Consider the following 18,493-nt stretch of genomic DNA (forward strand, 5'->3'; position numbering starts at 1 on the left):
TGATATAGGCTGCAGATGTCTGCTCACCAGCAATGGAAAGGATCAACCAGCTATTAACCCGAGGGCAGTAATGCTGCTAGCTATGGAAAGCCCCAGCTGTTTGTTTGCTGACAGGGTTTTGAAATGTTTGAAAGGACTGAAAGGCTGCTATTTCTCAAGCTTTGAAGAGCCAAGTGGCACACGTTGCATACATACACACAGGCTAGAACACTTTTTGGTGGCAACGCAAATAATGTAGCTGATTTCCATCTTGTCCTTTAAAACTTTTCATTTAAATATTTAATTGGCCAGCTTCTTTTTTCTTCTCTTTGCTCTGATGTCTCAGTCTAGCCCAGTTAGGCCAACAAGCTGCATCCACCTACCTACAGTATGTCTACACAACTCTCTGCATAGCCCTGTAGCTTAGACACTGCCTCCACTAACCAGTGTTTTTTCCCCACCACCTGCCTGAAGAGAGCTAGCCCTCTTCTGTCAATACAGCTGTGTCTACGCTGGAGTTCATGTCGGCATACCTACACTGGTGAAAGGTGTGGTCTTCTCACACCCCTGACTGATGTAGCTATGCTAACATAGCTGAACCTACACTGGGGGTTACGTCAATAGAAGAGGGCTTCTGTCGCTATAGCTAACTCCATTCAGGGAGATGGTGTTCCTATATAACCATCTGTCAGCGTATGCTGTGTCCATGGCTACGTCTACGCTGCAGATGCTACAATGATGCTGCAGTGCCAGTAGCATAGATGCAGCAATGGAAGGTGTGTCCCCTCCACCCCCCATTGCTGTAGTTAAACCACCTCTTTGAGAAGTGGTAGCTAGGTTAACTGAAGAATTCTTCTGTCAACTTAGGTGCATCTACACCTGGGGGTAGGTCATCTTAACTATGTCACTCGGGGGCATGAATTTTTCACACCCCTGAGCAATGTAGCAAGGTTGATTTAAATTTTAGGTATAGGCCAGGCCTACGCTATAGGGCTATACCAGAATAGGTATGCCAGTATAGTGTCCATAGTGGAGACATAACACACCGTACCAGATCAGAGGTGGCCAAACTTACTGACCCTCCAAGCCACATACGACAATCTTGAGAAGTTTGAGAGTCAGGGCACACCTGCCAAAGCCCTGAGCCCTGGCTGGTGCACCCTGCAGGGCTAAAGCCCTGAGACCCTCCTCCCCGCTGGACAGAAGACCCTACCTCACCACCCCACTGCAAGGCAGAGATCCTGAGCTCCCTCCCTCCACCCACCCAACCCCCCAGTCTGGTAGGTGGAGAATGGGGGGCTTGCAAGCCACACTTTAATGGTAAAAGAGCCACATGTGGCTTGCGAGCCACAGTTTGGCCACCCCGTACTAGATGCTGAACACCTAGTTAGACGTGGTTAAGGTTATGATTTAGTCATGGAATCCATAACTTTACCAGACCTCTGTGACTTCTTTGGCTTCAGCTGTCAGTGGCTGAAGCCAGGGCCAGAGGTGGAACTCTACACCCCCACCCTGTGACAGGGGCAGGAGCTGTGGCTGTGCCCCCTACCCCTGGCTGCAGCTGGCATTGTGCGCCAGTGGCTGGCGTTGGAACTGGGACTGCGTGCCCCTGTCCCGCAGCTGCGGCCAGCTCTGGAGCAGGGGCTGAGCACCCCCACTGTGGCTGCGGCTGCTGGGAGCCGGGGCTGCCCCCCCACACGGCAGCGGCTCGGCATGTCCCTCCCCACACACACACACCATGGGACTCCAGCTGTCATTACTCCTGCCCTACCTAACCCAGTCCCCTGGTTATTTTTAGTAAAAGTCATGGGCTCCGGTGAATTTTTGTTTATTGCCTGTGACCTGTCTGTCATGGTTATTTTTTTAGTAAAAGTCATGAAATCTTAACCCTGCCCCAAAAGAGCTTAAAGTCATTTGAAACCAGATGCAAATGTGTGAAACAAAATGAAACAAAAGATTATGCAGTTACATAGAAAGGAAAAAGTAAAGCTGACCTTTCTCCCATAAAAAAAATAAATCAGATCCGTTATTCTTTACTGCACACAACCTAGCCATCATTGAATGGCTGATTTCTTGTAGTCATGATTGCAGAAGTGAGTCTTGAGGAGAAGCAAATGGCCTTATAGATTAATTCAGGAAAAGAACATCACACATCTCACTGACCGGGTCCCCAGCAAAAGCACCAGCGGCTCGGTTTCCAACTTCGGATTTTTTATTATATGAAAAGACATTTAATCTGCCCCTGCTGCAGCAGGCTAGGCAGGCTAAGACTGAAACACAAGCTGATTTATACCAAGGACATGGCCGATTAGTGGCCAACCTGGGCAGTGCAAAGACCCCAGAATGATCCTGGGAGGATTTACGCAGTATCCAGGGCAAGCAAAGTAATATTTAAAGGAGCCTCTGATGAAGACCAACATAACCCTGCCAACTGCTCCATTTTTTAATGTCTAAGCATTATGTCACCTTGAACAGATCTCTAGCCCTTTCATCACATGCTACAACTGTCTGGAAATTCTCTTATCTAAATATGATACGCTATTCCTATGTCCACAACAAAGTGATATAACCTCTACTAAAGTAGCAGCAAACATCTTCCAATGTCCAAACAATGTTATTTATTGTCCCCTCATTCCCACTCCACTTAAATGGTGTTTTTTGCTTTGCCTAGCACCTTGCACAAAAGTTAAGCCCATGCATTAGTCTCCACAGGATTGGACCCTAAAAACACAGAATACTAATCTATAAAAATCACAGCATTCCACTAAGCTACCACTTTAGCTGTATCTTTTTTCTATTGGTCACCTTGAATTTTCTTAGTTATATTATATTTTAGCAGTTTCATTTGTACAATTGCTTAGTTAAACATATCCAATAATTTAGCTAGTGTTGATAAAAGGAGAAAATAGTAAGTATACTGTTATAATGCCTGTGTATTGCACAGGTATTAATAAATGCAGTCAAAATATAACAGTTTATTAAAATTTACTATTATAAATTGTTCTAGGCATCCCTGAAGAGTTAATGCTTAAAACATACTATCCATAATTCTAGAAGATAGCAAAGGAGAGTCACATCAGACTGCCTCCAAATACTGCCATGTATTACCATATATGGTAATAGTACCCAAGTACAGCTGCAGCCATTCAAATACTGGATAATACCTGCCTGTTAAACAGTAGCAATGCTCTGTTATAGAAGTTGTCTGAAGCTGAAATACTCTACCCTCTACCATCATTGAAGAAATTACCAGAAGAGTGTCACTGAAAACTCTGGTTTCAATGAACTTCTATTTACAATAATTTCAGTAAACAGCAATAATAGGGAAATATATGGCACTTCACCATCTTCTACTACTGCATGCCTCAACATGGGAACCACTTTTTAAATGACCCAGCATGTGCTATTTAAGAGCGTATCCACAAAGCCTCAGAATATAAATACAAAGGATCAAGCAACATTCTCTGATGATTGTGGAAGTTTAATTCAGCAAGGATCAGGCCACATCTTGTACCAGCAAGCTGGACCCTACTACACTGAGCTATTCTGCTCCATTTACTAGTACAGTACATCAGCTTATATTAGCGTGTACTACACAAATGGAGAGAAGTGTTTTACAACATGGATCAGAAGAAAATATTTGTAGTGCTAGGACAATAAAACAAAGATATGCAGGTGGCGATTGCTGAAAAAGATCAAGATGATTCAAGCAAGAAAAACCAGAACAGGTACAAAGAATGGAAAGAAACAGCAAAGAGAGGAAACTGTTTATTTTTAGAGCAAAAGAGTCAACACTGTCAAGAATCAACATTGTAATTTTGTTTTTAAAACAGACCTACCCCTGTTTTTAGGCTTGTGATTACAAACAACATAACACAGGTCACTGAATGTTTTACTATTTAGTCATTTGTATCAACACTTACCTTATTCCTATAAGTAGAGCTATGAGCATTGAACAGATAGGATCTGCTATCATTAGACCATAGTTCTGCATCAGTATAGCTGATATGATTACACCAACACTTCCAAGAGTGTCTGCGACAATGTGTAAAAATACACCTACAAAAGAGCATTAAAAAAAAATCAACACTTAAAAATGAAAGGCCCTTAAAAAAAGTTGGTGGAAACATTTTGATGAGAACTCTTAAAATCAGACAACAAAATGAACTGTGCTAGCAAATTTGGTGTTGATTTAAAGGGCTTCCTGTAAGTCAGCACAGGATTAGGACCTATATCTTGAAGAGTTGCTAAGGCATTCAGAGAAACTCTTTTTTAAATGTGGCCATGCTATGGAATATTCTTGACTACCACCATCAACTGAACTGGTGACTAAATGTCAGAATAGATTTAACCAGTTAGAAGTCCTTCATCCAATGGCTAGGCCATAATACAGCAGATGAGTCAAATCTTTACCCCCGGTGTTCCATAAGCAACATTTCTACTAGAAGAGATAAAAAAAAAGTTTTGCCAGCAGGAGCTCTGCGAGATATTTGTATTTTACAAGTTACATATTCACTGTCAATACAAATTAAAAATATTTCTTGCATTAATAAGTTATGATTTTATGTGGGAAAATATAGCTTTAGATTAAAACAGTGAGAGCCAACTCTTTGTAGCTAGCCAAAGATAAGCCTGTGGAGCTCTCTGCTGGCAATTATTGGTACAGTCACAGATCATCAACTGCTGTTAAAATAAGTAATTGTTCACAGCTTGAAGTATTTCACCCACAAACCTATAAATATCTAGCCAGATTAAAAAAATAAAAATATTTGTATTTGATTAAGAAAAACATTTTCAACAGAATTAAAATTAACTCAAGCTAGTTTTTAAATTGTTTGCATAAGGAAATAAACACAAAACACACAGCAACTTCAATATCTTTACTGGGAGTTTCAATTAAAATTTTTCTGCCAAAATAAGAAAGGTAAGATAATTGCATTAGTGTTCATTTCACGATGCATTGTTTGCATAACAAGCAGGAAGATGGCTTCCGAGGTATGTAAAATATTGTAAATAATCATCCAGTATCGCTAAGTTTTATTCATTAAGATAAAACAGGTAAGAAAACCTTGAATAAACAGTCTTGTTAAACTCACATTTCATTCTACTAATTAATATCCTATGTTAAGACCAGCAGGCCAGAAATTTGCCTTAAAGAATTGTTTTTAAATTCTTGTTATACATTTGCTTCTGAAAGACAGCCATTCACAAACACTTTAATGTGCCTGTGGGGAGAGAGAGAAATTTAAAGTAATACGTATGGTGGAAGAGATCAGATAAGACTATTGTCGTGCACGTGATATATCTGACAACTATAGGATAACCCCGAGCCACAAAAGTATCCGATAAGAGACACCACAAGTACACATTGCTTTATGTCAAGTACAACGCAAGGAAATAAAGTTACATGTCACATGCTGGCTTCAGTGGGGTTGGTCAGGCCAATGGTGATTAAATAACCAATTTTAAAGTAATTATTTCTCTTATTATTCTTGTTTAAGCTGCCCACATGCAACCAAACGTCCCCTTTGGAACCAGACAAGACCGAGGATGGTGGCAGATATCAGAGATCCTTTGTGCATGCCCTCCATAGGGAACTGGCAGACCTTGGGGAAGAGTAAAAGCATCATTTTCTTAGGGTGATAGAGCATAAGTGGAAAACTAGGTAAATGGGGCCAAAGGCAGTGGGGCTGCAGAGAGGGGCCCACAGACAGTGAAGCTGCACAGCCACTGAGTTTCCTTCTACTCTCCCTGAACAGACTGTAGCAGCTGCCAGGAGGTAACCTTAGCAGTCTTCCCCAAATCCCCTCAATTACTAGGGATCACTCAAGTCCTTCATTCTGAGAGGAGGGGTAGAGGTAAAGAGATGACTGTGGTTCCTGCCCAGCAGCAGACAAAACCATGTAATGGACAGTAGAGAGAACCCAGAAGCTGCTGCAGCATAGCTCACAGAAAGCCGGAGAGCGCAAAGTACTAGGGCAGCTTTGTTGTCAGCCCCTACCTAGCCTGCCCAGCGGCTCCTAATTTCCCCCCTCACCCTTCCATTTATTTGGAGACGGAAGAACACAACACCTTCCTGCACAGATGCTAAGACTGCAAGATGCCCATGGGGATATGGGTATAGAGATGTTCTCTACCAGCCCCAATCCCTATTCCCAATATTACATTATAAGAAAAGAACTGATCCAGGTGTCCAGAATGAGCTAAGTTACTGGGGGTTTTAACTAGACAAGATGGTTATTCACTCAGCATAGTCTCACTTTCCTGAAAGGTGAAGTTAAGTACTGCAGTCCTCAACCCTTTAAAATCTGAGATATTGGTCAAAGCTTTTCAAATGTGTTCCAGTATGATATTACTTACTATTTCATTACTTTCTAGAGCATGTATTGCCATAGGAGATAGGCACTTGAAATACAGAAATTAGGTCACTTGTATAAACTTTTCACATTGAATTTCTGAAGAAAATAAACCAGACACTTAACACAACTTTCTGTTCATTATTAATACCTTAACAAAGAACACCACTGAATTTATAGCCAGCATCTAAATGGGTCTATTATCTAAACTAACAACCCACTATGGTTATTCTTGTCATACCTTCTAAAATCTGTCTGTTGGATCCTGCAGCCCCTTCAAGAGAGTGATCATCTGTAGAGACAATTATTGGCAAGTTAAGCCAAATGCAATGTATCCTTCTAAACTTATCAATTCTGTTAAGCTTCAGAAAGGAAAACTACTTTGAGTGGACCATAAGGTTATTCATGATGACTAGTGATAACTCTGGCTAGAAAATGTAGTATCTGCTGTACCAGAATGAAGGTAAAGAGCAAGCTGAAATTTCAAGATGGGGGAAGAAGAGAAGGGGAAGCCTGTGTGTGCGCGCGCGCATAGGGGTGTGTGTGTGTATATATAATATATTTTACACACACACACACACACACACACACACACACACACTACTCCTGTTTATCCGAAACCCCATTATCCAGATCTCCGCAGTATCCAACCCCTTTTCATTGTCCCTCAGCATGAGACACCTGCGGCTGAAGGTATGTATCTCATGCTGGGGGACAAGGAGGGAATTTGGATAACGATGAGGTTCGGATAATGGAGCACAGACCCTCCGCAAGGATTGCAAGGAGGACGACGACGACGAGCAGGAGCCACTGCTGCCCTCGGCTAAGGGGGAGGCCACCTTGCTACTGCATGGTTCCTGTAGCAGTACAGGGAGCTCTCTGCAGCCCAACTGTGGCTTGAGCGAGCGGGTCTATGGCAAGAGGGCTCCCCGTGCAGCCTGGGGACAAGGAATAATAGGGTTTTGAATAAATGTGAATGCACATGTGCATAAAATGTACTATAAAATGCCGATCCCTGACGGCACAAAGTGTGGGGGATTGCAGTAGAGGCTGCAGTCCTGGCAAGGCAAAGCAGAAGCTATACTTTGAACCTTTGCCTACACATGTGAATACTTAGGTGGACACATCTTTTGGGATGTAACCAAGCTGTATGCATAGCTAAACCAATATAACAGGTATAATTTGTTATTAAAGTAGTATGAACTACATGACATAACTTGAGCTGGTTTTGTTAAGGGCTTTTTGAAAAGCTGATACCTTTAAGTTTTCCTCTACACAAACAAGTTTACAGTTAAAGTTGCATATTTACTACTAAAAGTATTAGTATAATTCACAAGTATTAGATTGGTTCTCATTATTGCAATGCTGAATTTACTACAAAGCTTACAATGAAACAACAATTATATACCTTGATTTGGATGTACCACGAGATGCATTAGGTGGATAAGAACATGCCACTAGCATTCTCCTTTTAGAAACATTTCTTCCATATGTGCTGGCTAAAGCAAGCTGCCAGCATCTTCTCATCTATCCACAAAGATCTGTGCCACTAAAACTTAATGGCACATACCATCTCTGGTATATGGCCTTTGTTTTCAGACAGACACTTACCATGACAATAATCCTGATTGTGCGAGTGTCCCTTCCCATGACTGTGATCATGAGAATGCCCATGGCCATGTTTGGATTCATGGCTGTGACCGTGACCTCCGTGACTGTGTCCATGGCTGAGAACACCATTAAATAGAGAATGACTGTGCTCATGCCCTATAAATAAATATCACTGTCAGAATACTGTGTACGTGAATATTAAAGAAAAAGTATGCTTACATTCATTTCTAAAGTACTTAATATCTACCTACTCCACAAGGAAAATAAAAGATTTTTTTTTTCCCATGTAGGTCAGGTAGAGAAAAACTAATACACATAATTCAAAATCTAAATTAATCCAAGTTATGTTGCTGCATAAAATATTTACTGAACTTGAACAAGAAAGTCAAAATGCTTTATCTGTTACTTTTTTGAGCCAAGCCATTTTAGACCACCACTGAAATATCCTGCATACATTTTTGCATGACTGTAACACACACTTCCAGCTCTGTGTGGTGAAAGTGGCCATACTTTTCTGCTGTGTTTATACTATGATGTTTAAAAAATCCATCACATTAAAAAGTGTGTAAAATACTTACACTACTTCCATCTGTCAGGATGAGTTACAGTTCACAGACTACATTAGAAGGCCTGATGTCAGCAAAAAGTCAGAGCAATATTTAACATATAGATATTTGTGTATATAAATCTTGCATTTAATTTGAAAAACAATGCTAAACAATTGCAAGAACTACTGAAAGATTTTCTTCTTAGATTTAAGATTTTTGTTCAGCTATTCTCCTGTAAAATGCTCCACCTACGGCCATTTCAGTCTCCTATTTAAAGAGAAAAATCTTTTGTATAAATGAAAATTCTTGCAAGTCTCTTCCAATAAGTTCCAGACATCAGATTAATTTTTTTTGGTTTCCAATTATTGAGAGTTCAATAAGGAGGAAAAATGGATACTATCTTAGTAATACTGAAAAAGCCAAGGCTGTACATGACTCATTAGGCTTGCCACTGAAAGACACAAAACATGCAACATGCAGACCCTGGTTGGAGGGCTAATTGTAACTGAACACAAATTGCCAAAAAGGAAAGGATAATGAGAATTACAACCGTCATACCAGAGCCATGTGAGTGTCCATGGCCTCCATGTTGAAAAACAAATATTCCTATAAGATTCACAAGGAATCCTAATATAGACACAGGAAGAAGTCTCTCATGATGCACATCAGGAGGTTCCAATGCTCTCTACAAAAAGAAGCAAGTTTAGTGCATCATTTATAATCCTACCACACAATTAGAAGCAACTCCAGAAAATAGACACAGTATTACATATGTGATTTGATGCAGGAGTTTTCTGATACAATATCCAAATCAAGAGATTAATGATAATGAATTAGGAATGCTGGTATTCTAGAAGAATTATGAAAACTTAAAAAACCTCAATACCTATATTTCTCCTTGTTTGGAAGTCATTCACCAAATATTTTGTACGTCTCTTTTCAAATGGTATTTTAGAGCTACATTTCACTATCATCTTCTTCATTATATTCTGTTACGGCATTATTCAGCTCAAAATGACACCAAGATATTTTAGTTCGCAGTTATACTGGGACTATGTAAAATTTTTTCTCAGTCTGAAGAACACCTCTTTTCTCTCAACAGGTGAGGTAAGAGGGACAGCTGAGAGTCTATTTTCTTGGAGTTTTAATTACCCCTAAATCCTATGTTAAAAACTGAAACAAATTTACCAGAACCTATTATGGACATCACTAAAACACTCTGGAATTACTTTTTTGTAGTTAGCGATGCTTCCTCTGACACTGTTTAATCCTGCAAGCATCTCTAACAGAATAGGAAAAGGGCTAAAAAGGGAAGAAGTGCCTGCTCATCTAGCATGTGAATGGGTGGGAATGAACCAATGCTCCAAAACTGGACCGCTTATTACCAGAGGTCAGTATAAAAAGATGAGGCCCCCAGCATGGGCCAGGGGGAGCACTCTAAAGAAAAACCTACTCCCACATTCCCAACAGAAAAGGCAAGCTGCCATTTTACCAGGGTACTGCTCTGAGGCCTCCTAGTGGTCTCCCTACTTCATATCAGACTTTGGGTTAGTATTTTTTCTGGCTAGCTTTTGTAGTCTTAGAGTAAAGTTTTCCAAAGCATTTAAGTGACTTACAAGCTTATGTCTCATTAACTTTCCATTAACTAAGTCACTTGTGAAAATGGGACTTCCTGCTTTTGAAAGTTTTACCTTTTGTTACTATCAAACAAATAAGCTACCTGTCAATAGAATAGAAATCTAAGAAAACATATCTGCAAGTGTTCAGATTGTTACTATGACACATTTATTCAAGACGTCTTCTGGGCAAAAATTAACACTACCTCCTAATAGCATAAAAGCCAGTTTCTCTGCTCACTCATTTTTCTTCACAACACTGATCAACACTACCGCTGCTGTTTGACAAGCTCATCCCTTTCTTTCCTTCTGACAAACATCTAATCTTAACTTCTTACTTAGAATGCTCTGTCCACATAAAATGCTCATATGGCTTCCTTTTGTTTTCTAGCCTTATTTTTCCTTTAATAATGAAAAGGAAGTGCCATTCTATGGAATACTATACTGGCTGCGGAAGAAAAGGGTAGATCTGACAGAAGTTAGCATCATTCATGCAATCAAAATACGTTATTCTGAAAGCTAATAAACACTGAAAAAAGAAGATATTTATACATGTACATCCAACACTGACTCCAGCTGATTTTCTCTATTCCGTTCAGATGACCCAAGTTTAATTGGTTGTGAATAGGACTACTCATCATCCATTACAGTAATGCTTAAGTTGTCCTCTCCCCTTAAATATACACTCCTAAAGAGAAATGCAGCTTCTGCAAAGGTAAACATTTTTTCAGGGGAGATTTATTGACTGCAATTGACCTCAGAACATACCTCAACGCCTTCAGAGAAAATGAAGAATGCTGTGAAGATCAGAAACAGACCATTTACAAAACCAGCCAGTACTTCTGCTCGAACATACCTAGAATCAAATCAGCAATACCAGATGTTACCTCTCCTTTTTATAAACTGAACATCCAGAAGTGTTTAGAGTTTTTAATTTCAATATATCAGAGGCAGGATGGTACCATGAACTGGACTATAGTTTATTCTTTCACCCCTATTGTAGCTATGTAGAAAGGAATTTTTGAAAAGAAAGACTGACGGGGAGTTTTGAATGTCAACCAACCTGATTTTTATTGGCTTTGATATAAAATATAGTAAATTATTTTCCATACTGCAGCAAACACTTTTCAGATGATCTCAAAGTGTATTACATAGGGAGGAGAGAAACCCCATATTACAGATGAGGAAAATGGCACAATATTAAGTGACCTGGACAGGTCTCTCAGAAAGCCACCAGTAGAGTGGAGATTAAAACTGACGTCTCTTGACTCCAGTCCACTGATATAAACACTATAATAGGCTGCCTGCCCTTCACCAGTTGTTTACTGTTTTTCAGATATCAGATCTGTATGAAAGAAATGGTTACTTACCTTGTGGTAAGTGTTTGAGATGTTCTGTGCATGTGGAACCTACTTATGGTGCAGCAGCACCCCTTGCACAGGTGTTCTGAAGTTCAAACAACAGTGTCCAGTAGGGGTCATGCATATACCCTTCATGCCCACATGCCCCCCCTCACAACTTTTTCTTCCTCAGTTCCTTCACTGCCCAGAGTCTCAAGAGGAGTCTCCAAGCAGTGAAGATGTGAGGCTGGGTCATGGGAGTCATACACACAGAACCTCTTGAAGAATAACAATTTACCACAAAGTAACAGCTTCTTCTTCATGTTCCTGCACATGTAGCTCCCAGTTACAGTAATCAACTAGCAGTTCAGTGAAGTAGGCAGTGGGAGCTAGGAGCTTATCTTCCAAGCTGAGCATATCCCAATCAGCATGCATTCCAGATGTTGCTACCAGGGAAAGTAGTGGTTGGTCAGTGGGTAGAGAACCATGTTACTGCTCTACAAATTTCAATGACTGCATCTCTGCTGAAGCATGCTGCCAACGTAGCTTGAGTAGAACTAGCAGTAACTTGACTTGGTATCTGTAATTTATGGATGACATAAGAAATCTTGATACAACCCATCTAGATAATCTCCAAGACGAGGCTGCTCTGCCTTTAGATGCACTGCCATTTGCTTTAAGAAGTCTAGGAGATTTTCTGAACAAACTTGTCTTACTAAGATAGTACTAATGTACTAACATCTGGGGATGAGTGAGGCCATGGGGAAAAAAATAGACCAAAGTGTATATATTGATTAATATGAAGGTGCAATACAATCTTAGGGATAAACTTAGGGTGATGTTGCATGGTCACCCTGTCTGCATGGAACATTGCATATGGTGGATTAGACAGTGTCTGGACTGATCTTACTCTATACGCAGAAGTGCACAGGAGAACACCAATAAATTCTATGGATTGGGATGGAATCAACTGAGATTTCTTTAAATTGATTTTCAGTCCTAACTCTAAGAACAGGCCCAGAATCCATTTTACTGAGTTGGAGACCTGCTGGCTAATTTGCCTCAGATTAACCAACTGTCAAGGTGTGGGTACACAAATACCCTGACAATGTCAATGAGTGGTTACCACCAACAGACACTTCATGAAAATTCAAGGTGCGGCTGAGAGACCAAATGAGATGACCCTGAACGGATAATGTTCCTTCAGTATTGTAATGAAGAAAAGCTTTGCGTGTAACAGATATACCACCACATGAAAGTGTGTGTCTTGCAAGTTGAGAGTACTGAATCAGTGCATGGGATCTAATGACATATGCCAGAGCCAACAAGGCAAAACTTTGGATTGGCCATATAAACGTTGAGGAGCCTGAGAGCTACTAAAGATTACCACTCCCCCTTTTCCCTTGGTATCAATAAGTAAAGGGAATAAAATCCTTTTCCTCTGAGGTGAAGCACAACTGGCTCTACAGCATGCAGCTCTAATAGAGACTGTATCTTTTGGTGCACAAGACTCACGTGAGGTTGGTCCCTGAAAAGGGGTGGGGGAGGAGGTATGGCGTACCATGGCAAAATTGTAGCGCATACCTTGTTGAATGACCTGCAAGACCCAACAGTCTGTTGTTATTAAAGTCGAGGCATCCTTGCGCGGGCGGGGAAGGGGGGGGGGAAGAGAGAGAGGGGCAGGAACCAAAGGTCGGGGGTGGTATTCACAGATTGGGTTGGCATCCTTGACTGAAGCATTCTATTTGTTGTTGGGATGGTTGAGAAGTAAACGAAGCAGTTGTTTTCTGCTTTAGGAACCTCTGTCCCTTTCTAAACTGATTTAGTTGTTTCTGATGGTGCGAGGATGCAGATGATTGAAATCTCTGTCAAGAGGTATTCTAATATACTGTTACCTTTTAGAGCTGCAAGTATAAAGGCCAAAAGTTCTAAGTATGGCCCAAGAATCTTTCAAAGGGGGCAATGTGTCATTAAACAGGTCTTTTCTATCAAACAGTAAATCCTGTACCATAGTCTGCAGTTCTTTAGGTAGACCTGAGGCAGACAACCAGGAGTCAATCATCATGGCAATTCCACTGATCGAGTCCTTGCGTCTGTAAAGGTCTGCCTGGAGAGACACTCTAGAAATCCAGTGTCCCTCTGAGCAGATCAATTTAAACTCCTCCATTAAATCAGGAGGTAGTTTGTTGGAAAAATCTGCTGCCTTGTCCCACTGTATAGTTACTTCTAGCCAACAGAGCTAAATAGTTCACCATCCTGACCTGAAGGGATGTCGAAGGGTAAACCTTGCAGCCAAGGGGACCTTTTTCTCATCTGACAGATTTGTAAGCTTGTTTGGCTCTAACTTATTGTTGTGACTAACGATGATGGCAGTGAACGCGAACAAAAATATTCAGACCCTTTAGGAAGGACTCGATACTTTCATTCAGCCCTTTTCAAAGTTGGGGTGATAGATGCAGGGGGCTTGCCCATAATTCCTTGGCAGCAGCGAGAATCTCTATCAATTGGAAGAGCTATTCTGCTCTGAGCAGCTGGTAGCAAGGTATCAAATAACTTGCATGTCTTGTCCTAGAAATTCCTTTGTAGCTGTTTCAGGATCATCCCACAGATGAGGTTTTATCTGGTGTAAGTATAGAGAGGTGTACGTGAAGGGCTATTGTGAATTTCTCCACACTCTTCCTCAAAGGATTTTTTGATTCCATATTTGGTTGAGGTATTGGCAGAGAACAGGGTTTTGATGGCTTTCTCAAGGAGATTCTTGGGAGACTAAAAGACTTGGTAGCCATGAATGATGAGTAGACCAATAAGGCCTTAGTTGAAATCCATAGGCAATGGACTTAAGGAGGCTGTCCCCAGGGAATGAAAGCTGATTCTTCCAATGGGGGTCTAAAGGTAGAGTCCTTAGGATAAACTATTTTATCCTAAAGCTTAGCTCAAGAAGGAGACTCATAGACTTTAAGGTCAGAAGGGACCAATATGGTCATCTAGTCTGACCTCCTGCATGATGCAGGCCACAAAAGCTGACCCTCCCACTTTCCCTTAACTCAGCTGTTGAAGTCTTTAAATCACGATCTGGAGACTTCAAGTTGCAGAGAATCCTCCAGCTTGCGACCCCTGCCCCATGCTGCGGAGGAAGGTGAAAAACCTCCAGGGCCTCTGCCAATCTTCCCTGGAGGACAATGAAGGTGGAGAGGTTCTGGAGAATGGTCCCTACCGGCTGCTTGGGAAGAGTCACAGATGACAATGAAGAGTCTTCAGAGTGGGGAACTGCACTAGACGGCATTGCTGAAGTATGAGGAGTAGACAATTTACCATGATTATGGCTCCCGGAATGTAGTGATATCTTCATGATCGGTATCCTGGGTTGTCCTGATTTTCAGCTGGAATGAAGACTGAGGGGAATAAGCCAATAAAGGGGAGCATAACTCTGGAGTTATTCTGATGTCATCCATGTCCCTGAAATGGAGAACTGAAAACATCTCTGGCGGCACTTACGAGAAAGAGGAGGAGTCTGGTACCACTGCTGACAGGTTCTTCTTGCCTGAAAATTATAGCCTCAGCACTGCAACAGCCCATACCATCCTAGTGGCTCCCTGAGCTGGTACTGAGGAGTTAGCATGCAAGTGCCCTGGTACAGTAGCCTCTGCATGTACCGGGGTATGCTATGACTGCTGTTGCTGCTGCAATGGCACTGAGGAAACCAATGCTGAAAAGTCAGTCCTTGATCTCTTTGGGCTGCTGAGGGAAGCTGGTTTGGCAGAGACGCTTTCTTCCTTGGAGATATCGGCGCCAATGCGGCCTTGAGCAGTTCCCTCAGTACCCGTGACACTGCCTTTTATCTTTTGCAGTACCAAAGAAGGGGAGTGCAGCCTAACTGCAGGTTTGCCTACATGGTCCCTGGGCTTGTGGATAGCTGGAGCGTTTGCCTGTTCAACTGGACGAGCTTTAGCGCTCTTAAAGGAGGAGTGATGCCTCTTAGGAGTTACAGAAGTCTGCATTACCTCCCTAGTCTCTGGGGCACTGCCATTAAGCCCGAGAGTCCTTGAAGCTCTAGCATGTCAGTCTGATTGAGGTCCCAGAGTTTTCCATTAGAAAGAGACTCAGTCTGTTTTCTCTAACTTTCTAGGTGCATTTTATAAAAGCTGTGCAGACATCCCCTCAAAATGTGCTACGAGGCCTCCCTGCTCCCCCCAAACAAAGATGACAGACTGTGTCCTTTCCTGCAGATGGGTACAACTTGAATCCTGGCAAGCATGGAATAAAGTCTGAAACTGACAAGGTAACTGACTAATCTTACTGACTGTACTAAACTTAAAAATAAGTTTATTGTTTAAACTAAGTAGCCAAGGACTAAATAACAAATCCTAAATTATAAGGCTAATAAATTGTAACAGTAACAAACTATACTAACAGCGAAATAACAAAATGTCCCCACTCGCTGCCGAAAAGCAGTTAGAAGGAACTGAAGATGAACGGGTCATGCTGCCCCTTCATGCCCTGGAGGAGGAGCAGGGTGAAGTGCACCAGTGGGCATGAAGGGCTCCTGCGCAACCCCTACTGGAGAACTCCTATGTAAGCGATGTTGCTGCACCGTAAGTGGAATTCACGCGGAGAGGAACTAGAATAAAGCTTTTCTCAGTACTCTCAAATCTTCCCCACTAAGATCAGCCACTAAAGGGAAGAGTATTTTCATGCTGCAGGTAAATGGTTAGAGCCATGAAAGCAATATTTTGCCCACCATTAACAGTTTTATATGGATAATTGTTCCCACTAGAATGTGAGCAAAAAGTTAATTTTCACTTAGGGCTGCCACTGGTGTTTTTAAAATACGCAACCAGTGTCAGTGTTTCAACCACTCCAAAAGCAAGCAGAATCAGTTTAGCGTGGTATGTAGTACTCCAATACAGGGAATATTCAAGTTAAGACTCGGGGAAAACAAAGTCCAAAAAGAAAAGCTGTTTCAACTTTGGCTATCACCCATTAGGGTGGATGCTAGCAGAAAAAAAAAAAAACAATCAGTAGCAGCTGAACAATATGCAATGTGACATTTCGTTTTGCAACATGATTTGTGTTTCCATTAATATCAATCAGCAAACAGTTCTTGGAAGTGTCTTAAACTTCACCCCAGAAACATAACACTGTAATTTTATTTATAAATTATGCTACACTTCTGTAGGAGACACACTTGGCTACTTATGTGCCAGTTTCATGAAGTTCAAGTTTAGTTCAATATTCCCCCCCCACCTTTTTTTTTTTTTTTTTTTTTATTTTTTTTTTTTTTTTTTATTTTTCCCTTTTTTTTTTTTTTTTTTTTTTTTTTTAAATGAACAGTTAATTTCAACAGTTTCCCCAAAATTTTTCAACAAAAACTAGTCATGCTACACTTTCCTCAGACATGGCAACAGGAAGTGCTGTCTATGTACTTATGAAAATATATTTCCTATGCTATAAGAAGCTAAAATTTCTTACCCATATGAGAAAGCATCATTTGATCGCCACTTTGAAATGACAGAAGCTGCTAATCCGGCCAGTAGAGCAGTACAGTCAAAGAACATATGAAAGGAATCTGATATTAGACCTAAACTGGAAAGGAGAAGAAATATTTCAGTTAGTTCCATAAGGCCATATAAAGTTTGAAAATCAAAGTGCTTTTAACACACACCCCACCTTAGCAGTGCACACTCCTGTTCTTTTTGTGTCTGAGATTATAAATACTCATTGCGAATTACTGAGCAACCTGCAGGTGGGGGGCTATTACAGAACTCCCATATAATGCCCTTAACAATAGTTATGATGCTTTAAACAACACATGGAAAAAATTCTACTACTGGAAAACAAGGTTAGACTTCCTAAGTCTGTATATATAACATTTAGAAGCCAAAGTTAAAAGGGTCATTATATGCTAAAAACCCCAACAGGGTTTCATGTTTTTTGTCTCAAGACTTGATCATAGTCACTTAGTTACAGGCAAAAAGATGCCTGCTTTTTTAAACTGCCAACTCAATCTAGAATTTAAAAATATATAATAGAAAACAATCTGATTGTGCATCATAGAATAAAGATATGGCAACTGAAACTTAATTCTCTCAATATAAGAGTCAGAAAAGAAGACCACTTCCTTCCCCCCTCCAATAACTCCATTGATCCTATTGTGCTAGTAGGAGAAAAATGTGTCAGGCAAAGCAAACACGTGAATCATTACTACTCTGGTTTCTCTTCAGATCGTATAAATCTTTCGCCTTTTACTATTGTGGCAGTGCCTAAGGATTCTAAACAGAGATTAGGGTACCACTATAATAGATACTGTACAAAAGCCACCACAAAGACAGTCCTTGCCGCAGAAAGCTCACAAACAGATGATTGACCTTCCAGATAGTGGAAAGAAAGCAAGGCGGAGAGGACAACATGAAAGTAGAAACAGGTTCGTTGGTACAGGCAGTATGGATAGACTAAAACCACTTTGATTAAAATTGGAAATTTAAATCATTTAATAAATCAGCAAGCAGGAAACCTTGATTTAAATTATAATTTTATTTTTGTTTGTACTCTAGTTCTTTAGGAAAAGATTGATTCTCATTGGTTGAGAACCATTAAAATACTGATTTGCAACTAAATATAGCCTTTATATTATATTTGGTGCTTCTTTTTGCTAACCAGGAGGATATATTATACATTTATTTAAGCAAATATAGCTTAATTTACATGTATTTAGATTCATAATATTTATACTTATTATGTACGGCAGAAAGGGATCTAGGGGTTATAGTGGACCACAAGCTAAATATGAGTCAACAGTGTGATGCTGTTGCAAAAAAAGCAAACATGATTCTGGGATGTATTAACAGGTGTGTTGTAAGCAAGACACGGGAAGTCATTCTTCCGCTCTACTCTGCTCTGTTTAGGCCTCAGCTGGAGTATTGTGTCCAGTTCTGGGCACCGCATTTCATGAAAGATGTGGAGAAATTGGAAAGGGTCCAGAGAAGAGCAACAAGAATGATTAAAGGTCTTGAGAACATGACCTATGAAGGAAGGCTGAAAGAATT

General features: G+C 40.7%; 1 protein-coding gene across 3 annotated transcripts in view; it reads right to left on the bottom strand.

Annotated features, from left to right (window-relative positions):
• Positions 1–18,493, bottom strand: part of LOC113407250 (zinc transporter 7) — a 51,486-nt gene that overhangs the window by 20,095 nt on the left and 12,898 nt on the right. For 2 of the 3 annotated variants that reach the window (XM_026655539.2, XM_026655541.2), the window contains exons 3-8: positions 16,920–17,033; positions 10,879–10,966; positions 9,053–9,179; positions 7,947–8,102; positions 6,577–6,627; positions 3,903–4,038 (exon numbers count right to left, since the gene is read on the bottom strand). In XM_026655539.2, the coding sequence (XP_026511324.1) occupies positions 3,903–4,038; positions 6,577–6,627; positions 7,947–8,102; positions 9,053–9,179; positions 10,879–10,966; positions 16,920–17,033 (672 nt within the window). The remainder of the gene's footprint in view (positions 1–3,902; positions 4,039–6,576; positions 6,628–7,946; positions 8,103–9,052; positions 9,180–10,878; positions 10,967–16,919; positions 17,034–18,493) is intronic. The other variant, XM_026655540.2, reaches the window with a different exon arrangement.

Source organism: Terrapene carolina, unplaced genomic scaffold (genome assembly GCF_002925995.2).
Source record: "Terrapene carolina triunguis isolate 2854851 unplaced genomic scaffold, T_m_triunguis-2.0 Scaffold210, whole genome shotgun sequence".
Lineage (NCBI taxonomy): Eukaryota > Metazoa > Chordata > Testudines > Emydidae > Terrapene > Terrapene triunguis.